The sequence below is a fragment of the Chionomys nivalis genome, chromosome 3, assembly GCF_950005125.1.
Source record: "Chionomys nivalis chromosome 3, mChiNiv1.1, whole genome shotgun sequence".
NCBI lineage: Eukaryota > Metazoa > Chordata > Mammalia > Rodentia > Cricetidae > Chionomys > Chionomys nivalis.
In genome coordinates this window covers 11187429-11209815 of record NC_080088.1, presented here as the reverse complement: position 1 = coordinate 11209815, position 22387 = coordinate 11187429, and the positions used below count along the sequence as shown (strand labels likewise).

The window sequence follows — 22387 nt, the reverse complement described above, 5'->3', positions numbered from 1 at the left end:
AAGGCAAGATAAGCCTTCATCTTCTAAAATAATAAGAGATGTGCCTTATAAGGATGTACCTCAGTGCTACAGTACTTACCTAGCATTCACAAGGCCCTGCACTTGATCCCCAGCACCAAAAAAAAGAAAAAAAAATTGCATGGGGATGTACCTGTAATCCTGGAGTCTAGCAGGTGAAGTCAGGAAAAACATAAGTTCAAAGTTACCTCAACTTCTGACAAAAATACAGAATATCCCTAAGTGGATTAAACAGGATTGTCTTATCCTGCCAAGTCAGGGTAGGATAGTTCTAAGAATGGTATGTCAGTTATATTAGGCCTTAGCCAAAGTTGGTTGACTCAACATTGCAAACGAGAGTTTGGGTGATTGCCCAGGTAGTCAGTTGTCTCTGTCAATTGTTACACATTTTGGATATCTCTCGTTTGTTAAGTAATATTTATTCCCTTCTCAGATCTTTGACGGAGTTAAAGATTATATAATTGTAGTTACTCTCTATGTTATTTAGACTCCTTGAGGTAAAATGTTTAGCAAAACTTTTGTTCTCAATATTGTTTATTATATTTATTATTTGTTATTATTGTATATAGTTGTATTTGGTTTAGTTCTATCTTATTTAGACAAAAGGGGGAGATGTAGGGATATAGCCCCACCCATTGGGGGCGTGTTCGCCTTGGGCTAATGTTTACTGATAAATCTGCCGGGCATGATCCCAGCAGCCCTTTTTCTCCGCTTTTCCTGTTCTCCGTGGGAACCTGTGGTCCTGTAAGTCTATTTCCTTATTAAAGCTGTATATATCTTTATAATCTGTCTGCATTCATTTACGCCGCCACAGTACCTACTAGAACTGCATAATCCAGAGGAAAGCAGAGCTGGGTTACTGGCATTTCAGCCCTGACAGTTTTAAAAGAAAGTTACACCACCTTACTTGAAAAAAACTTATGAGTGATGCGTTAGTTCGGTTTCTATCGCTGTGAAGAGACACCATGACCAAAAAGCAAGCTGGGGAGGAAAGGGTTTGTTTCACTTCCACATTGCTCTTCACTAAAGCAAGCCAGGGCAGGAACTCAAACAGGGCAGGAGGCTGGAGGCAGGACCTGATGAAGGTGTCATGGAGGGGAGCAACTTCCTTCCTTCCTTCCCAGGACTTGCTCAGCCTGCTTTCTTGTAGAACCCAGGACTATCAGCCAAGGGATGGCACTGCCCACCATGGTTTGGGCCCTCCCCCATCAATCACTGAAAATTGATAAAATTTCTTACAGTTGGATCTCATGGAGGCATTTCCTCAAGGGAGGCTCCTCCCTCTCTGATGTCTCTAGCTTGTGTCAAGTAGTCAAAACCAGTCAGTACAAGTGACAAGTGACTCAAAATTAGGATGGCAATTTTTGTAATAAGTACATTAAAATATCAATAAATGTAATTCAAAATATTTAATGTTTTTATTAATGTGTATCTATGTGCTTATGTACATGTGTGCGCAGGTGCTGGCAGAGGACAGAAGATACTGGATGTCCCGGAGCTGGAGTTACAAGTGGTTGTGAGCCATCTGATGTGGGTGCTGGGAACCAGACTCCGATCCTCTGGAAGAGCAAGCACCTCACGCTCTGAATTGCGGAACTGCCTCTCCAGGCCCCACCATTGTTTTAAAGATTCATTTTTATCTCATGCATGAGTGTTCTGCCTGCATGAATGTCTAAACACAGCAGCTCTGCGCCACTGCCTTCGAGGCAGGAAGCGCAGCCATCCTCTGGAACTGGAGTTAGAGGCAGTTGTGCGCCACCTGTACAGAACTGGGGTGTAGGAAAACAAACTTGGGTCTTCTGCAAGTGCAGTACAAGGTCTCACCCACTGAGCACTTCTCCAGCCCTCCAACTATAGCTTTTTTTTATATATAATTTTCAAAGCAGCCTTCCAAACTATTTTAATGAAAATGGCCAAAATAAATTTTATACACGTATGAAATAATCAAATAAGAAATAAATTTTAAAAAATCACAGTCTAATCTGGGCAAAGTGTCACAAGTCTTTAGTCCCAGCAATCGGGAGACGGGCAGGAGGATCACAGAGTTCCAGGTCAGAAGGGGCTAGTGAGACTGCACAACAAAATGAAGCAAATAAAAGTAATCATAATCATGATCAAAATGTACAGTTCAGCTGTTTAAAAACAGCAAAATTTAGTAATCACTATTTTTGCAAATCCTTACAATTTAAAAATGGAAATACCTTTCCAAATGTCATTACAATTAAAGCAACAGTCGCCTTAGTAAAAAGTAACAGATGCTCAACATTAGGGTAGTTGAAAAAGTACACACAAAATGTTCAAAGGATGAAAACTGATGTTAGGGGATGCAAAATATATAACTATTTATCGGTTCCAAGACAGCCCAGCAGCCTGTTCGACCGCACATAAAACACAAGCGCTTGGCCCCAAACTCCCTCCCACCCGGTGTCAGACCAAGGCGCATGCGCAGCCTGACGCATGCGCACTCTAAACGCAGGCCGGCAAGACGCGGAAGAGAAAGATGGCGGCGCCGAGCCTGCCCACGCCGCTGTATGGGCACGTGGGTCGCGGAGCCTTCAGCGACGTGTACGAGCCTTCGGAGGACACGTTCCTGCTGCTGGACGCGCTCGAGGCGGCGGCGGCAGAGCTAGCAGGGTGCGAGGAGGGTGTGCGCCGCAGCGGGAAGGAGCGGGGTGTCCCAGGGGCGGTAGCCGGAAGTCTTGCCTCTTCCGGAAGTGGTGGGTCGGCCCACTGCCTGGTGATTGACAGCAGAACGAGGTGAAAGAGCAGCTTTCGGCGTGCCGCGGTTTGTGCTCTGCAAAACCCTATGGTCACCCTGCCTTGCTTGCCTTTCGGCTATTATCTGAAGAACGCTAGTGCCCCTGAGTACAATCGTAGTGTCACGGCCAGAAACAAGGTGTTCCTAAAACATTGCTACTTTCCAATATGAAGTTTCTTAGTGTAAAACTCGCGTAGGGTTCACCTGCTACTTAGTGCATAAATAGCATCCTCTGGCAACGGAAGGACACGAATGGTGAAGTGTTAAACCCACTCAGCTCTCTCAAGAACAGCCATTAGCCGTGTGTTACTACTGAGCTCTTCAAGTTCCTGCAGCTGAGAAACCGAATTTTCAGTTGCAGTGTTAGGAATGTAGTTCGTACCGTTAGGAAAGATATAATAGTTACCACGCATCCGCTTACTGTAGGATCTTCACTAGCCTGATTCGTTGAAGTACTGGCCATAACTTTTAATGACAACAGTTGTAAAGGCTACATGTTGATTTTCAGTTAAGAGAATTTGAGTCAAGAGCGGGTAAGTTGGTTCAGCTTGTAAATGCGCTTGCTGCCAAGTCTGCGGACTCGTGGTCAGTCTTCAGGACCATATGACAGAAGGAGACATGCTCCTACAGCTTGTTCTTGGACGTTCAGTTGCAGTGCTGAGGACTGCGTGCCCACACATAAACACGCAAAATAAGTCTAATAAAACATTTTGCTGAAAGAATTCGGGTCATTAACTTAATGAGCAAGATTTTCGGACTGGGGTCTACCAGAACGAAATAACCAACATGCTTACCCCTCTTAAGCTTTGTCATATTTTTTCGACTATAAAATGTTTTTGAAATCAGCCTTTCATGATAGACGGTGGAGAATTTCAGGTTACTGGAATATCTTATGGAACACTGGCTCAGAACTCATATGCTCAGAATAGCCCAGAAAGATTTACAACTACAAATTGCATTGCAGACTATGCTGTAAATGGGCTGACCTTGTTACAAAGACTTGAAATTCTAATTATGAGACTGTAATGGTTATTTCCAAGAAGTAACCACCTAGAAAGATTCACAAACTTTAGAGTGACTAACGGCTTCTCAGATTTGTAGCTGGTTCTAAAGCTAAAAATCCTGTAACTGCCTCTTGACTATTGTTTGAAAAGTTAAGTGCAAGGAATTCCCGTGAATGTCATTAGGCATTGTAAAAATTAAGTGGCGCTTTTGAAACATGTATACTCATCGAGGGAATAATTTCACTGGAAAATAATATAAAGACTTTAAGTTGAGAAAGCTAAGATTATTGGCAGTTTGAGGCCATACTGTGAGGTACTTGCCCGGTTTAGTAGAGGATGTCTGTTCTACATCTATCTAGGTAGGTAGAGGACCTTCATTCCTAGGACATGCTGCTGGGTGTATTTAAGTACTTCAAGGTAATTGACAGTCTGTTACACACCTAAACTATTACCAGGTGTAGCTATGCAACCATATGCAAGTGATTGCCAGAAATTTAAATTTCCCTTATTTTCCTATATATTTGCAAGTGAATGATGCTGCTGGAGAAATACATTATGTTGCATAAGTCATCTTCCATGGAGAGTAGGCTCATGGGAATGAACTAAGTTTTCTGGTTTTGTTGTTAGAGTGGAAATATGCCTTGAAGTCGGAGCAGGGTCTGGTGTGGTGTCTGCGTTCCTGGCCTCCATGATAGGTCCTCAGGCCTTGTACATGTGAGTATACAACGTTCATCCCACCTCCTGGGTTACTGTGACTGTGGCAGCTTGGGTGAAATATTTTAAGTAGACAAAATGTCTCTGGTGGTGTTTCAGTAAGGCCTCAAGTCACAAATTGTGCCCACCCCAGTTATAATTTCATGTTCACGCCTTCCTGCTGTGTGATCTTAGCCACATAATTTCAAGTTCTGTCTACTGGGATCATTTTCAGGGAGGTCATTTGACTGTTAGAAAACACCTGGAGAGTTGAGTTTCTTTGCAGCGCACTTGCGAATACAAACCCCAGGAAATAGTAGATTTGCCAGACACTGAGCCGGTGCGTTTCGTGCGCTCTGTAATCTCTCGTGTATTTTGTGTGGCTGTGGTTTCCTAGCAGTCGTTTCTTTGGATTTCAGTTTTGCTGGGTGCTTAAGCCACACTTAATAAATTCCAGATGAGTGAGCAGATTCTGTAGCAGTGCTTGTCACCAGAGAACAAGCCTTTGTTCTCTTTTTCTTTGCCATTATGAAAACATCCTAATTTTTTTCTGTGCCACGTAGAATTAACAAAATTCCTAAAATAGCTAACAGATTTGCTTCTGTACACGGCCCTGATTTTTTTCTCCTGTCTGTAGGTGCACTGATATCAACCCCCAGGCAGCCGCATGTACCCTGGAGACAGCATGCTGTAACAGAGTCCACCTTCAGCCAATAATTACAGACTTGGTGAGCTATAATCTCTGTTCAGTAGTAATCAATTTCATCTCAGTTAATTGAAGGTCAACAGGTTTTAGTGCAAATAAACTTAATAATTAACTTTTTTTGTTTTTATGAGACAGGGTCTCATGTAGCCCAGGCTAGCTCAAACTTAACTATATAGCCAAAAAGTAGCAACGAGATGGCCATAGTGGCTCACTCCTGGAATCCCCAGTAGTCAAGAGTGTAAGATGAATTTCAAGTTTAAGGCTAGCCTGGGCTACACAGTATGACCTTTTTCTCAAAATCAAAACGGTAGAATTATTATTCTTCATTTTTAGTTTTAGAATACAGTCTTTAAAATGCATCTATGTATTTCCTTACATTGTTAGTGCACACCAAACACACTCTACCTTTTACAAACTCCGTGGGTGTCTGTCATTCTGAGTTATGTGATACTAAGGGCTGCTCAGCCATCTGCCACGTGAAGTACGTGGTAGTTCCCCTCTTACTTTCTCTGGCCTCATGTTGCCCTGTTGAACTGTAATCTATTGGCAGAACATCCATTCTCCCTGCTCATGTGCTTTGTGAAAGAAAATCAGACAGTTTGACTCGCATTTAACCTAAGGGTCCTCCAAAAAGTGTCTCTACAGGAAATAAAGTCTGCGTGCTTTGCTGCATGCATTTAACACTTGTTAGAGCCTCTTTCATTTATTCTTCAATTCTTGGAGATGTGAAAGCTGGAAACTGACTGGGCCTGGCTGCAGATGCCTGTACTAGTCCTTGGTTTTATGTAAATACATTTTAATTTCAAGAGTCTCCTGTTTCAGCAGCTGTGCCTGGATCTACTGCTGTTTCAGCCAATAATTGCCACTCCGCAGTTACTGGCTCACTTGTCCGATAGTTGCCAATTTGGAGCCTCCTTCCCCTGCCAGCAAATGTAGTTTTAACTAAATCTCTAGCGTTCTTTTTATCAATAAGACTTGGGAGTCAGAGGCTGAGGTGAAAACCTGCTAGCTCAGAGAGGTTGAGGAGCAACTAGCTGACCTTCCCTCTTTGCTTCTCAGAAAAAGGCTGTCCTTCTGCTCTGCCACACTCAAAGTCCTGTACATCTCTTTATCTGTCTTCCAGATACTCTGTGACCCTCCCTACTACATCCTGTGTGTCTCTCTATCTGTCTTCCAGAAACTCTGTGACCCTCCCTAGTACATCCTGTGACTATCTGTCTTCCAGATACTCTGTGACCCTCCTTACTACATCCTGTGTCTCTCTGTCTTCCAGATACTCTGTGACCCTCCCTACTACGTCCTGTGTGTCTCTCTATCTGTCTTCCAGATACTCTGTGACCCTCCCTACTACATCCTGTGTCTCTCTGTCTTCCAGATACTCTGTGACCCTCCCTACTACGTCCTGTGTGTCTCTCTGTCTGTCTTCCAGATACTCTGTGACCCTCCCTACTACGTCCTGTGTGTCTCTCTATCCGTCTTCCAGATACTCTGACTCTCTATGATTACTTTCTGTCAATTAGTTGCTAGCTCTGCCTCCTGACCCAAGGTTGATTTTACTTAATAAATGCAAACGCAAACTCAGGTTCACAGTGTGATCATATATCCTGCTAGTTTCTGTTTTAAGATTTTTGTCCTTTTTGTTTATGTACTATCCAGCCTGCAGTTACTCCTGGAGAGCTGGGTAGTGCTTCAGGAGCCTCTGGAAGTTACAAAGCAAACCTTCTCCAGTATCGTGAGCCAGCATTCCTGGAAACTTATATTTTAGAGTTCTTTTAAGAAGTTTAATTTCTTTATGGAGTCGAAAACAAAGTGGTGTGTGTGTGCACGCACGTGCGTGCACACAGACACACACACACCCAGAGTTATTCCCTCATTCTTGGACTGTTGGAGGAGCAGATGAATCATCTTTTGGTTTGTAGGCAAAATTTTATCCAAATTACTTCAAAGAATAGGCTATTGTTTCCCCCCTATAAAGAGGAAAAAAGAATTACTTTTGCAAGCACATTCTCAAAAAGAGGTCTTAGGAGTTACAAGTTATCAGATTTATTAGGATAATTAAAACTGAATTGACTATAGAAATCTGGATCAGGAAAGTCTCAGATATCACTTTGTAATATATGTTTAGTGTTCATAATCAGTCCAGTGATGTCCAATGCTTAGATGGTGTGACTGGAAATGAGGTAGCTTTGAATCACACAAACACACAAAATTGTGGGGGGTTTTCTTCTTTTTTTCTTGTTCCATGGAAAACTGAGCCATAAAAAAGTGTCAAATGCTGACTGTTTGCAGTCTCTGACCATTGTGTTCAGTGCTCCCTGCTCTGATGTCCAATTCTGTCAGTCAAAATATTTACAAGTGAAGAAGCAAAAACAGAGTCCATCCTTGGTGTTTTGTGTCGTTCAGATACATTCTATGTCATCTTATAAAACATTTCCCTTGGGATGTGGGGAGCCACCTTAGTTGGTACCATGTCTGCCTTACAAGGACCTCAGTGAGATCCCAGGACTGAATATAAAAAGCCAGGCATGGTGGCGTGTTGTTTGTACACCCTGCTAGTGCGAAATGAGAAGCGGAGACTGGTGGATTCCTGGAATCTTTCCAGCCAACCACCCTAGAACAGCAGTGAACTTCCAGGCCAGTGGGAGACCCTGTCTCAAAAAGAAGGTGGAAAGTTTCTTAGGGAAGATACCAAGGTTGTCCTCTGACCTCCATACATACATACACACACACACACACACACACACACACGTGCTTGAGTGCATTTTGGGGGGGGGTATTTTTTTTTTGAGACCGGGTTTCTCTGTAGCTCTGTAGCCTGTCCTGGAACTAGCTCTTGTAGACCAGGCTGGCCTTGGACTCAGAGATCTGCCTGCCTCTGCCTCGCAAGTGCTGGGATTAAAGCGTAGATGTTGTAAAGTCCTTCATGATCTACAGGGAATGTGTTTCACAGAATCAGGGCTCGCTTCGCCCTCATGAACCCAGAATACACACCACACATATACACTGTTGATAGAAGCCGTATGTGGTATCTGCTCACTCTCCGCTTCACTCATTTAGCTTAAGTTCATATAAACTGTACCTGCATGAGAACATTTCTGTCTGTGAGTACTGTCCCCCACTGAAAACAGGAGAGAGTATTTGTAAAGACTTATTATTTAAACCAGAATCCAGCTTAAACTGTATTGTTGCTGTCTTCAGGTCCAAGGCTTGCTGCCCAGATTGAAGGGGAAAGTTGATTTGCTGGTGTTTAACCCCCCCTATGTAGTGACTCCGCCTCAAGAGGTAAGGGCCGCAGCAGAATGTGGTCAGTCTTCAGCTGCTCTGTGTGAGACAAGATGAACTTGGGCTGACTTCGGTCTCTGCTGCTAACAACACTCCTCTGACAACAGAGGTTCTCAGACCAGACACTGTCACCCAGAAGGAGAGGAGACTGACGGAAGGACCAGAATGTGACCCATCTAGTCAGAATTCTCACCCAGGTCAGGCCATGATGTTGAAACTGATCCATTACCATAAATAGCGAATTTATAATGCAAATTTTAAAAATACTTCTAATCAACTATAAATTCACCAATAATGCCCTTCTCAGAGTCTTGGGTTTCATCCCTTGGCATTATCAGAAATGAAAAGTGTGGACCTGATCTTTCATAGGGAAAGAATAGAAGTACATCATGTATTTAAGAATCTCCACAGTAAGGAGTTAAGCCAAATCACCATTCCCCCAGAAGGTGAAGGCACATAGTTCAATAACAGATGAGCACTGGCTTCTCCTTAACTCTGCCTGATGTATTCTTTGGTGATTATTCTCTGGCAAAGCTGGTAAATACTATGCCCACTTCCACTGCAATTGCTCTGGCTGTGCTCACATGAACTGAGGCCCAGGAAGTAAGTCACAGTCAGAGGGAACAGCACTACAGTCTCATATATTCTGTTCACTGCTCCTGTAATTAAGTACCACGGGTTGTTTAATTAATACATGTATTTCTCAGAGTCTGGAGGCTGAGGAGACCAGTCTCGGGGTGTGTGGCGTGGCCAAGGCCTTTGTGCTGTGTTATGACAGAGACATCATAGGCTGAGAACGAGGAAACATTCCTGAACACGTGGCTCTCTTCTCCTTTTCAACATGGACTAATTAATCCCTCATGACCCCTACTCAACCCACCTCCAAATGCCGTCAGCATATCAATAGGAGATTACATTTCTTATATGAATTGGATGATCAAGAAAAAGCTATGGAAATGAACCTCGTGGTTCAGTCCAGCCCAGAGGTGGCAGTGAGCAGAAGACAGCTCTCTGTCCACATGTATACCCACACACACACACAACAAATCAGTAAATAGAGTTGTTAAAAGTGTTTCAGCCCTGAAGATCTAACTTTAAAATCACTCAATAGCTGGGTGTGGTGGTGCCTGCCTCAGGAGGCAGACTTCTGAGTTCCAGGTCAGCGCAGGCTATACAGTGAGACCCTGTCTCCACAAAACCACAAATCATTCAATAGCAGGATAAAAACTAAGATGGACAAAGGTTTCTTACATTTATAATCTATTTAAGTAATGTCAGCATGAGCCTGTGTGTGCAGAAGGAAGGTTAATTCACGGTAATGGTCTCAGTGAAGAAACAATTCAGAGAATATGATGACCCACTGAGTCCAGCTGTATTCCCAGCTGGAGCCGTAAGCTAAGTGTATCTCCTGACCCGTACATCTGCTGAGACATAGCAATGCCCTGGCCACTTCTGCAATCCCAGCACATCTGGTGTCTTAATTCCCAGAGCTGAATGATTAGATAGGGCCAAGCACAGGTCCAGCAAGGTGGCGCAGCAAGTCAAGGGTGCTTGGCACCAAGACTAATGATCAGAGTTCTAACCCAGAACCCACATGGTAGGAGAAAACTGACTCCCAAAGCTTCTCCGATTTCCATGAGTACACACAAACACACACTGATTTTTTTAAAATTTAAAAAGAACTTTAGTCTGGAAACTAAATGAAAACAATGATTTCAGGCCATAAAGTAAAAAGACAAAGTAAATGAAATCAGAGAAATTGAAAATAAACGACTTAGAGATGATATCCAGAAGACACACAGTTAAGGGCTTGAGCTCTGTGGCTAGACTCACTGTCACATTCAGAAACGTAAACTAAAGTGCTATACAGGGGTTATACCCGTGGTCTCTGAGGAACCAAGAGTGCACACCCGGACAGCAAGCAAACAGAAAGGAACACCTGCCTGCTCCTTTCGAAGTGGAATCCTCTCTTCTTTGGCCTCAGGGTTGGGATGGTGCCAGAAGTTCCTGAGGAGTCATCTCCTTCATTATAAGCAGATAAATGGGGCTTACTAGCCTGGAATCTTACCACAGGAAGTCCTACTACATTCTGGAGCAGTGACTAGAGAGGCCAGATGGGGACTGGTTCAAACCATGACACCTGCTCAACAGCCAGTTCCCACAAAGCACTGGAGTAAACAGAGATGGGAGTTCAGAACAGGAGCGGGCCCAGAAGAAAAGCAGAGGACTCCAAAAGGAAAAATCTGATGCTAAAGTGGAATTAATGGGTCTAAGAATAATCAGAATTAAGATTCAAAGAAAATTAATAGACACAGCAAATGTCAAAGACTACCTAAATAAGATATTCCTTCAGTAAGGTACTGTACTACCATAAACAATGAATTAGAACTATACCAGAGGAAATGAGAGGTCCTTGAGATGTGAGTGACAGGGCTGTGGAGATGGGTACTGGATGAGATGCTTGTGAAAGTGTCAGGGCCCAGGTTGATGTCCTCTGAGCCCATGTCAAAGCTTTGTGGGAGTGCACATTGATGGGAAGCCCACAAGGTGCTGGCCTGGTCCATGCAGTGGTAAGCAGGAGAGAGCCCCATCTCCAACAAGGTGGAAGGCAAGGATTGTCTGACCTTCACATGCGCACACACACACGCACACTCATACACATGCTAACATAACATCACAAGCACAGAAAGACGCAGGAAAGAATGTGGAACAATCCTGCACTCTAAAACATAGTTAAAAACAGAATTGTTGAAGATAGTGAAGGGGCAGACAAACAAGCCTGGAAAACCTGCCCTTATAAACAGGGTTTTGTTTTTTTTTTTTTGCTTTATAAAATTTATGCATATGATTATAAAGGAATTATTTTAAATTAGGAAATCTATGCTATATTAAGTGACTGAAAACAGAAAACATGATTATATATAAAATTAAAATCAAATATGGGTAAATGCCACAACAATAAATAGGAAAAAAAGTTGTCAGCATTGAACTTAATTTTCAATGGTTTCTTCATAATATACTTCTGGTTCTGACTGAGCCTGGAGCTGCATGCATGCAATCCTGTCCCTTGGGTTTTTGAGACAGGGTCTCACCATGTAGCTCAGGTCGGCCTTGAAATTGCAATCTTCTCACTCGTGTTCTTAAGCATGGAGACTGCAGTGTGCCCACCACACCCAGCGTGCTGTTTTAGTTGTTGGATAATCACATGCTCTCTTGTAGCATAAGGACTTCAGGAATTTGGTAGAGTAACATTCAGAAGCCAAGGTACACTCATTTGGAATGCAGTTGTTTGATGTTTAATGTCAAAAGGATTCTTGAATCAAGTCTCTCTGATTGGTGACAGGTAGGAAGTCACGGAATAGAAGCAGCTTGGGCTGGTGGCAGAAACGGCCGGGAAGTCATGGACAGATTCTTCCCGCTGGCTTCAGAACTCCTCTCCCCCAGAGGGCTGTTCTACTTAGTTACTATAAAAGAAAACAATCCAGGTAATAAGAAACAGCTTCGTGTTACCTGTCTACTTTTCTGACGACAGTTCAGTGTAGAAAACTGAAACTTAGAAAGTAGCCTGAGGTATTGAGCAATTTAATCACTAACAACAGCTTAGCTAGCCAGAAGTTCACGCTGGAGGAGACTTTTAAGAGGATAAATGTTTATGTGTCAAAAACTATTGTCTTAATCCCAGCACTCGAGAGGCAGAGGCAGGTGATCTCTGTGAAGCCAGCCTGGTCTGCAGAGTGAGTTCCAGGACAGGCTTCAAAGCTACAGAGAAATCCTGTCTCGAAAAACAAAAACTATTGTCTTCTTAGGACAGGCAGTTTTCCCTCATTCATACACTAATATTCAAATATCACTTGGCCCCCAGTGTGGGCTCCTTCTCATGGGGCAGTAACAGAAAGAGGGTTACTCCCACAACATGCACACCGTGGGAGCCCTTGCAGGCAGGTCACTGTTGTCGTTCACAGGCTCACAGCTGGATGAGACTTTACCCCAGTAGAGTGTAGATCTTCCACAATAAACACTAAACACTAGCCAGTAGAGATGAAGTTTCCAGTCGAGTACCAGTTAGGCTTCAGCAATATGGTCTGAACCCTCAAGACTGTAGGGTGAACTAGCTTTGGCAATGGCCTATAATGTTTGGCAGGGGTAGTCTATGGATCCTTGGGCCAACTGATAAAGACATAATCCATTTATTGTATATGAAGAGGTTATTTGGAACTATTTTCTTAGTTCAGTCTTAGTTCAGTTTTTCTTAGAAGGGTTTTTCTTTTTAATGTGTGTGTACCTGAGTGCATGTATGTGCACCATGTGTGTGCAGGAGCCTAAGAACACCAGAAGGATTGGATCCCTTGGAACTATAGTTATACATGGTTGTGAACTATCATGTTGAGTGCTGAGACTTGAACCCAGGTCTTCTGAAAGAGCCGTAAGTGCTCTTAACCACAGAGCCATCTTTCCAGCCCTAGGTTTTATTTCCAAAAGAAGTAAACTTGTTTACTTTCTCTGGGCAATGTCAGGATTCAGTTTGTTCATATTCTCATTGACCTTTCCAGAAAGGATATATGGCATAGATTGGCACCAACCAGCTAAAAATGTGATCACTTGCTCTAACAAGGTTAACTAATGATCTTGTATAGTCTGAAGTCGGCCACCACTACACACTGGCCCTAATCAGAATCCTCAGAACTTCTTAATGTGTGTCCCACTTCTCTGAAGTCCAAGCTTGAATTAACAAACATTATTTGGTATACACTGTTTAATCAGAGGAATTTAATATGTTTATCATCTAATTAAATTGATCAGGGGTCATGCATATCACCAAATGACTGGACTGAATTTTACCTTTTGGTTTTATTGGGTTTTGTTTTTTCATTTTAGAAGAAATTTTTAAAACACTGAAGACAAAAGGTCTGCAAGGGACCACAGCACTTTGCAGGCAAGCAGGCCAAGAAATCCTGTCAGTCCTCAGGTTCAGCAAGTCCTAGTGTCCCGAGAGCCACCAGATGCCCGAGAACTGCCTGAAGCGGAATGCACTCAGCTGGTTCGAGACGGACATCATTCCCTGGCCAAGAAAGTTTATCAGGAATGTGTCATAAAGAAAAAGATGGAGTCAGGGTGGTCATGACACATACCTTTAATCCAAACACTCAGGAGAGGCAGAGGCTGACCGACCTGAGTTCAAGGCCAGTCTGATCTACATAGCGAGTTCCAGGACAGCCAGGACTGTTACACAGAGAAACCCTGTCTCAGGAGGGGCAAAGAAAGAAAAGGTGAGAGCTGGATAAATGGCTAAGAGGTTAAGAGCACTGGCTGCTAGTGCAGAGGATTGGGGTCCAATTTTCAGCACCCACATGGTGGCTCACAGTCACCCATAACTCCAGTTTCAAGGGATCCTGGCCTTTTCTGACCTTCAGGGTACCAGGCTCACATGTGGTATTACATACATAATGCAAAACACGCATACAAAGAAAACAAAGCTGAGAAACAGAAACAGTTAAGCTCGGGCCTTTTGTTTTCAGGGACTCAAGTATGTGGGTATTTCTGTACGCTTGCAAGCAAATGTGTATATTCTATTTATAATTTATATTTTATATTTATGAAAGAATGTTTGATTTAGCATTAGCTATAATAAGCAAAGTAATATAACCACCCTAAAAGTCCATCAGAAAGGACACTGGTTAAAATAAATCTCAGCTATCCATTCCACTGAACATACAGCCATGAAATGAGTCACTGTGTAGCCCTGAACCAGATGGCAGCTGCATACGCATTTCATCCTGTATACACTGTTCTGAGAACCCTTCCGAAGCAGCGTATCGATGTGTGCGCATGACAAAGGCTTGAGGGTAAACTGCAGGAATAAAGGAACGTTCACTCTTTTATGGTGGTGTTTGTTCTACACAATGGTAATATGAAACAATTACAGTGGATTATCATAAACAATATGATAAAAGTGTAAATGCAGAGTCTAATAGGTGTGGTTTAACTCTGAACAAGATAACATCATTAATGACTGCTACCAGGTATTCATCAGGAAGGTGCCTTTTTCTCTATAGTTACTTATAAAAGCCCACCAGAGGCCATTGATGTCATTCAAAAATCCAGCCATATGTCCTATGGAGGTAACTTTAGATGGTAATTTGCAAGGATTTTGGCTACTTTCCCTCTCTGAGATATTTCTTTTAGGGGTGGCGACTGGCACATTGCCTACACTCAGTGAACAAACCTATACCCATATGGATATAGGAACACTAGACTCAGTGAGTTAAATCAGTATTTACAGATAAAAGGTTTGTTTGTTCTTCAAGACAGGGTTTCTCTGTTACAGCTTTGGCTGTCCTAGAACTCACTATGTAGACCAGGCTGGCCTCAAACTCACAGAGATCCGCCTGCCTCTGCCTCCTGAGTGCTGGGATTAAAGTCGTGCACCACCACCTTGCCAGATATAATCTAATCTTTTAAAGATTTTGTGGAAGAGAGTATATGCCACGTGTGGACTAGTGCCCATGGAATTCAGAAGACAGTGTCAGGTGCTCTAGAACTAGATGGTTGTAAGCCACCCAACACAGGTGTTGGGATCAAGTTCTGGTCCCCTCGAAGCCACTTGTAAGCCTGTATATATAGTTTAAAAAGTAGGGCATGAAGTTGGGAGATGAGGAGGGTGAGGGGTGATTATGATTAGTATACACTGTATACACATGCATGAAATTTTCCAATAATAAAAATGATAGTAATAATCCCTAGTTCATGATAGAGTAACTAGGGCCAAAATAACTTGGTGATCAATATTCTCTATTCATAAGATACAGTATCGACCAAGGGCTATCACTTAAAGCAAGAGCAGTTGTGATATTAGCAGGGTCTTACTCCAGAATCCAAAAGGCCTGCAACTGCATTTTGCCATAGGGGCCACCAGATGCCCTGTATGGAGTCCCTGCCTTTCCTTACAGCCTCAACCACCACTGGATTTGCTGGACCATATGGCAGCCTGGACTTTGAAGAGTAGGTAGGAGGAGCAGGTTGTTGGTGAGACCTCTCAGGTATTAAGGAACACTTGTTCCCGACCTGTGGTCTTGCTGCCAATGTGCCACATTTGGGGAGTGGACAATTAGGTGAAAACCTGTTAGCTTTAGCAAGCTGCTAAATGGATGCTCCTTGACCATGCCCGCAACCTCTCAGCTACAGTTTCACTGCTGGCAGGCAAAACCAGGCGCATACACAAGAGCAGCGCACATCACCATAGCAAAGCAATTAGTATCAAGACTGGCATGTCTTCATTGGTTTGTCTGTGTCCCAAACCCTGTGAGGGCGGGGACAGTAGTGTGGGCCCAGCTTAATGCATACCAAATGCCTGCGGTGTTAGAGGACAGGAACTCCGGAAGCCCTGGCATGTCTTCTGTTGCTGTGCATTATGTTCAGCAGACTGCTATGAGAGAAGCAGGATCCATGTCTCCAGCTGATGTTGAGAAGGAATGAAATGGGATAGTGTAGTAACACACGAAAATGCCATAGTTAAGCCCATTACTTCATGTGCTAATTCAGTGAAACTAAGTTGTCTCTTATCCCAAATAACCTACTGAATCTGGGTATCAAAGACACAAATTGCAGGATGCCTTGGTGTTACTCAAAGGAGCCCTTATTCTTAAAGTTCACAGTAAATAAGTCAAAGCTACCAAAGACAGATGAGCACCCTTAATAAGATCTTTTATAAGGGATATCTGGAAAACAGAAAGACAGATTTATACAGACACTGAAAGGTTCCATCACAGATACATTTCTTTTTATCTCTAATTTGGAGCAGAAAATAAAAAAATAAAAAAACAGTTCGGTTATAAGACCCATAAGGTAAAATTTGGTGAGGGCAAAAGAGCCAGCTGGGAGTAACCAAACTTTCAGTGCCATGATGACTGCTGTCGACTGGAGCTAACACCACAGTGGATGTGCACATCTGGGAGGGGCTTCTCTTAACCAAACCACTTTAAATCTGGATCTTTTGAGATGGGAAAATCTGCCTTTAACCTGGGCCACGCCTTCTGCTGGCAGCCTATATAAAGGACACAGAGGAAGGAAGCTTTTATTCTTTGCCTGCTTGCTCTTGCTGGCAAGTCCATTTCATTCCTTCATTAGCATTAGGGCCTACCGTTGGATTCTGGCACATACTGAAGACCAGCTGAGACATCCAGCCTCTTAAACTGAACAACTACTGGATATTCCTAATATACACATTCATTCTATGTTGTGTTCCTCTAGGGGCCCTAACTAGTAAAAACATTAAGACAAAAAATTTGGCTGAATCAAAATGGAAAGGAATGATAATTTAAGTGGAAAATTTTAATAAAATGTAAATAAATATAAAATTAATACCATGTTGAAGACAAGGTTGACTAGATAGTAAAGCATTATGTGACCAGCTTAAAAATACAAGTAACCTATTAGAAATATAAATTGAGGACATGTTTGTAAAAATAATGACCAGCAAGCAAGAATGAATGAAACTAGGTCTCTCTATAGTTAGGAAAATATGAATTATAATGAAGATGATGGGAGGTGTAGCACAGTTATACAATGCTAGCTAGCTCGCATTCTCCAACTAGTAAAAACATTAAGACAAAAAATTTGGCTGAATCAAAATGGAAAGGAATGATAATTTAAGTGGAAAATTTTAATAAAATGTAAATAAATGTAAAATTAATACCATGTTGAAGACAAGGTTGACTAGATAGTAAAGCATTATGTGACCAGCTTAAAAATACAAGTAACCTATTAGAAATATAAATTGTGGACATGTTTGTAAAAATAATGACCAAGCAAGAATGAATGAAACTAGGTCTCTCCATAGTTAGGAAAATATGAATTATAATGAAGATGATGGGAGGTGTAGCACAGTTATACAATGCTTGCTAGCTCGCATTCTCCAACTAGAAGCCAGACAATTTCATTAAGCGTGAGTGACAAGTACAAACCAGAACCCTTACTGTCCTGTGAGACGGGCCAACATGTAGCCAAGATAAAGAGCAATGTGACACCACGTAAACCAACGGCTCGCACTTCCTGTCACCTGGAATTCACTGTAGCTCACGCCTCCAGAGCACCTACCACATTTGCTGAGAAAGACGATAAAGAGCACATCCTACAGCATTGGCTCAAAGGAGCAGACATTGCCAAAATAGCTCCTAGGAGGACTGGCAGGTGTGATGCTAAATAGCTGTCAGGTGAAGAAGCATGCTACAGAAGATGACACAGCAGGAAAGGACCTCAAGCTTAAAGCAAAAAAAAAGGCTACATATCATTTATGGATACAAGCATAGCAGAAACTACGAATCCTCCAACAGGAAGTGTACAAACTTCAGAACAATAAACTGTCTCTGAAGAAGAATAGGTTAGAGAATACAAGAGAAACATTTTATTTCTTTAAAAAGAAGAATCAAATATGGCAAAATAGTATGGGAAGAGTACAAGGATTTATATTAATTACTATTTTCTGTATATTTGACCTATTTTGTAATTTGAAAGAATTTATTAACATAATAATCAAATAACAATTATTCACACCATAAAAATTTGCCATGTGTTAACATTCAAACCACAGAAATGTATATACATGAGAAAAATAAGAATTAAAAATAAATTATAAAAATTGCTATTTAGTTTGGGGTTTTAAGTAAATTTGTAGTGGGGCTTTGATACTTAGGCAATTTTAAGATCTTGTCATTGTAAAACTTTCAAGGCTGGTGTCCTGTCTGTGAGTGTCATTACAGCTAAAGGAGTGAAACCTGAGTGCAGAAACCTGGGTTTCAGTCTTGCTTCTGGAAAGCTTCCTTTAGTGTCGAGGCAGTGCTGAGCTGACAACTCTCCACACAAATCGTACAGGATGTATTCAGAGTTCCTCCCGCCTAACCTGCTGCCCTGTCTCTCTTCTACTTGAACTTTGGGTCAGAAGTCAAGAAGAACCAATACTGGAAGGGTTATAAAGAAAATTTTATTGTAAAGCCACTTTAAAAAGAATAATTTTCACAGGGCTGTTACACAATCCTTGAGATTCTTGTGTCGGAGGCAGACGTAGAAAGGTAAGAGAATGTTTGAAGGGTTAAGAAGAGGTAGTAGATTTTGATATCTACACTTCACTCCGTCTCCGAACCTCAAGACTGTAAGATGATAAATACTAAACAGAAAAAATCAGGAGACAGACAACCCAATGCTGCATCTGTAGCCCATAGTTCTCTGGATTGCAATCCTGACCAAATTTATACTATTTCAATAACAGTCATGTTGACCAATTGATGGTAAGCAGTAATTTTATTTGACATGAGTTGCACCCTTCTAATTAAACATTTGCAGAGATGAACTGACCTTTTAGGTGTCCTAACTGCTAGATACTAAATGGAAGACTGTGATAAAATTAGTCTAAATTCTGAACTTCCATACCTCATACTTTGGATGCAGGTTTTAAAGGCAATGGTGCTGTAGCCAAGGCAGTTTTTTTTACTTGTTTACACACTTCAATCCACTAAGACTTCATTTCATCCGGCTTGGCGGCACTCACCTTTAATCCCAGAGTTTGGGAGGCAGAGGCAGGCAGATCTTTGAGTTCCAGGCCTGCCCAGAGCTACATAGTGAACTCCTGTCTCAAAACAAAACAAAAAACTAAAGACTTAATATTATTTAGTACTAAATCCTTCCTTTCTTATTGTTTTAAATAATTAGTCCCCAAATTCCTGATTTGGTGTAATGATGGCCAGAAAGGATAGCGAAATTTGCTACAAAATTTAAAGTCTCTTTCAGTATTTTGAAATACTGGTTTTTGCAGATACCATGCTTTAGAAAGCATACTTATCTGTTCCTTTCTTGATATTCAGCTACCATTTTACTTCACAAATAATCAAATAGCTGCTTACCTAAATTCCTACTCTCTGGAGACTTACTAAACTAACAACTCCATTCACAAATTTACAATTCAAATCTCATTAACATACGGAAATAATTCTTTCACAAACAAAAGGTCAATGTCGTGGATATAATTTATAAATTTCATAATTCTTGACAAAGCCCCTTAGAGTTCAGTTCATTCTTCCATGTGAGATTTCAGAGCATTCTTCAAACAGCTCTGGATATGGATGTAAATAGCTTAGTGTCACTTTATCATTAAAATAAGTATGAAAATCAGAGTAACTTTTAATTTTCTCCATCATCACTAACAAACAAATCTTAAGTTTTATCTATGGATGTAAAACAGCTCTCAATTCCTTTACACTTGGACTGTTCTACAACACAGACCAACAAACTTGATGATTTATAAGTTATTATATAGCTAATGCTTTCACAAATTTCAGTTCTATAATTTAGGTATTTTTGAGAAGAGATATATTTATTTTTAAATATACAAAGAGACTAAACTATTAATATAAATATTTTCTCTCAAATATGTAATGTTCTCTTGTAAAAGAAAAAGGTTTCAAAAGATTTACAAAGCAATCTCGAAAGAAGTGAGCCTGATTTTAGGTCATATGAGCAGAGATGGCAATTGTGTCATGCTCACTGGCTTCTTCAAGTCAGTTCTTCATGATGGAGCCAAATCCAGGGCCTCTGGCTTCACCTATTGCAGGAACAACTTACAATTTAAAAAACTTCAGAAAAAGGTCTCACGACAGAGTGGACAAGTAGATTTGTTGCTAGATGTAAACCATTTGTACTGGGAAAAAAAAAAGATTTTAATATTAGGATAAATTTTTAAAGCTTTTTTATATGGTAACCTGTAAATGTAAAATGAAAACGGGAACATACTAAGAATGAACATAACTTTTTGGAGGCTACACTATGACCCTTGGTCCATATACTTAGGCTTATGCATAAAACTAAGCTAGAAGGAAGAGCTCTGAAGAAATGGCTCAATCACTGTGCTTCAGTATGTTTACAAAGGATAAAAGGCTCTGACGATGAGGATCAGAGTCGAGTCTGGAACCTCCTGACTTGGTCAGGAGCTCACAAGACAGTCAATTCACTGAATGCTAAGAGGTCTATGAGAACACCCACTCATTAAGGAGTTTCATGTTCCACCTCAGTAAATCACACGTAATCTTTTACAGATTTTGAAGATTCACTTCTTAATGTCTCCTCCTTCAGGCAGACAGGATGTGCAGTGACTAGGGCGTGAGGTCAGAGAACAACTCTGGTCAGCTCGGTTCTCTCCAGCTGCCTTTCCTTCCTGCTGAGCCATCTTACCTGCTCTACGCACTGTCTTCCAAATAAAGATCACACAATACACAGCACAAGAAATAGGAGAAGTTTCTCTTTGCCTTACCAAGCAAGCTGAGTGGAACTTTTTCTTGCATGTTCTGCAGGCTTTTTTGGGGAGAGAGTAGTTGAAACCATGAATGACTGAGAAGCAGATCATACAGTCTTCAACACCCTCGAAACGCTTGTCCACATTGTTCTTCCACAGTGCTAAGCCTTCCATAATGCTCCCATTCTGTCAGTGAAGAGGAAGGAGAGTGACCACACATGGGAAGCCTCCAAAGGTTACTTTATTCAACCCCATATATTTCAAAGCTGAAATTAATTCTGAAAGAAGATAATCTGGTTGGTTATATTATGTCCTAACTTTCCTAAATAATCTCTGAATTTTTAGGGAAAAATTATTTTTTCACAATGAAGACAGTTTTTACAGGAAATTCTGGGGGTTAAAAGTTTAAGTGAGACTCAGGCAGGGACACAGAAGAAAAGGGAGAATTTGGAAGTGGGTGAACTGAAGCTAAGAGAGTATGAGAAACACTTATAGAAACCATACCTTGTAAAATCATTTAAAAATATGTTTACATAAATATGTACTTTATTTAGGCATTTTACTAATCTCTGAGAATTTCACACAATGTATTTTGAACACATCAGCTCCTCCCCAGTCTCCGCTTAGATCTGCCTCTACCTACCCACCTGTAGTACGAAGGAGTGGGTCGCTTCCCACCGCCTGACTGGCTTACACCCGGGCTGGCGGGCTGCTTGTCGTACCAGCCACGGGGCTAGCTTATGCCCAAAATAATCACACGGAAATCTGTATTAATTAGATTACTGCCTGGCCCATTAGCTCTAGTCTCTTATTGGCTAACTCTCACATCTTGATTCAACCCATTTCTAATAATCTGTATGTCACCACAAGGCCGTGGCTTACCAGGAAAGATTCAGTATGTCTGACCTGGCGGCTGGCTCCATGGCGGCTCTCCCTGCCTGCTTTCTTCCTCCCAGAATTCTGTTCTGTCTTCCCCGCTTACCTGAGTTCACCCTATCAACTAGGCCAAGGCAGTCTCTTTATTTAACCAATGAAAGTAGCACAGACAGAAGACCCTCCTACACCACTTACCCCTACCCAAACTTTGTATTCTCTTTAAAAAAAAAAAAGTAATTTAAAAAATTTTAATGTAACGCTACCTTTACATGAATGGTTTATTAGCAAGGTCCCAGAGGCCCCCAAACAACAAGGGCTATTACCATTGCCTGGGCTGCCCACCAGAATGAGATAAGAAGAACATAAGGCACTTTAGTTGCAGAACATAGAGAAATCAAGCTAGAACTGACCTGAACACTTTCTCCCTATTTCACAGTGCCAGAAGTGCTGTGCAGGCCACTGAGGGAGGAAGGACATCAACTGTCTTCCAGCACAGGCGAGATGGCCTGGCTGCTAGTGCAGTAGTGCCAGACTGCTGTGGGGTAACAACAGCTTTCCCCTCAGCTCTGGGGCCTGTTTCGGGGGGGGGGGGGGGGAATGACTCAAATCCCGTTCTGTAAACCTGATCAAAACTCCACAGCCCTATTACTTTTATTTTGTTAAATGACAAGCATGTTTTTAAACTTCCTTCTAAACAATTATGTTTCAAGCCCACAGATAAGTGATGTTCTTTCTCAAGTGGGCAGCAATATAAAGACTCACAGCTGGTCAAA

At 41.7% G+C, this 22387-nt stretch overlaps 2 protein-coding genes across 5 annotated transcripts in view; one reads left to right on the top strand and one right to left on the bottom strand.

Annotated features, from left to right (window-relative positions):
- The first annotated feature begins 2502 nt into the window (after positions 1–2502).
- Positions 2503–22142, top strand: N6amt1 (N-6 adenine-specific DNA methyltransferase 1). Of its 3 annotated transcripts, XM_057766132.1 has the most exons (6): positions 2503–2652; positions 4408–4494; positions 5111–5201; positions 8378–8461; positions 11805–11946; positions 13337–18056. In XM_057766132.1, exons 1-6 carry the CDS (start codon positions 2519–2521, stop codon positions 13441–13443), a joined length of 645 nt encoding a protein of 214 aa, XP_057622115.1. In that variant the 5' UTR covers positions 2503–2518; the 3' UTR covers positions 13444–18056. The 3 variants fall into 3 exon arrangements, with proteins under 3 accessions (XP_057622115.1, XP_057622116.1, XP_057622117.1); XM_057766133.1 differs by lacking the exons at positions 11805–11946; positions 13337–18056 and adding an exon at positions 22051–22142; XM_057766134.1 differs by lacking the exon at positions 11805–11946.
- Ltn1 (listerin E3 ubiquitin protein ligase 1) overlaps positions 17965–22387 on the bottom strand; it is a 65354-nt gene continuing 60931 nt past the window's right edge. For both annotated transcript variants that reach the window (XM_057766130.1, XM_057766131.1), the window contains 2 exons: positions 20757–20924; positions 17965–20147 (listed from right to left, as the gene is read on the bottom strand). In XM_057766130.1, coding sequence (XP_057622113.1) covers positions 20085–20147; positions 20757–20924 — 231 coding nt within the window. In that variant the 3' untranslated portion in view covers positions 17965–20084. The remainder of the gene's footprint in view (positions 20148–20756; positions 20925–22387) is intronic.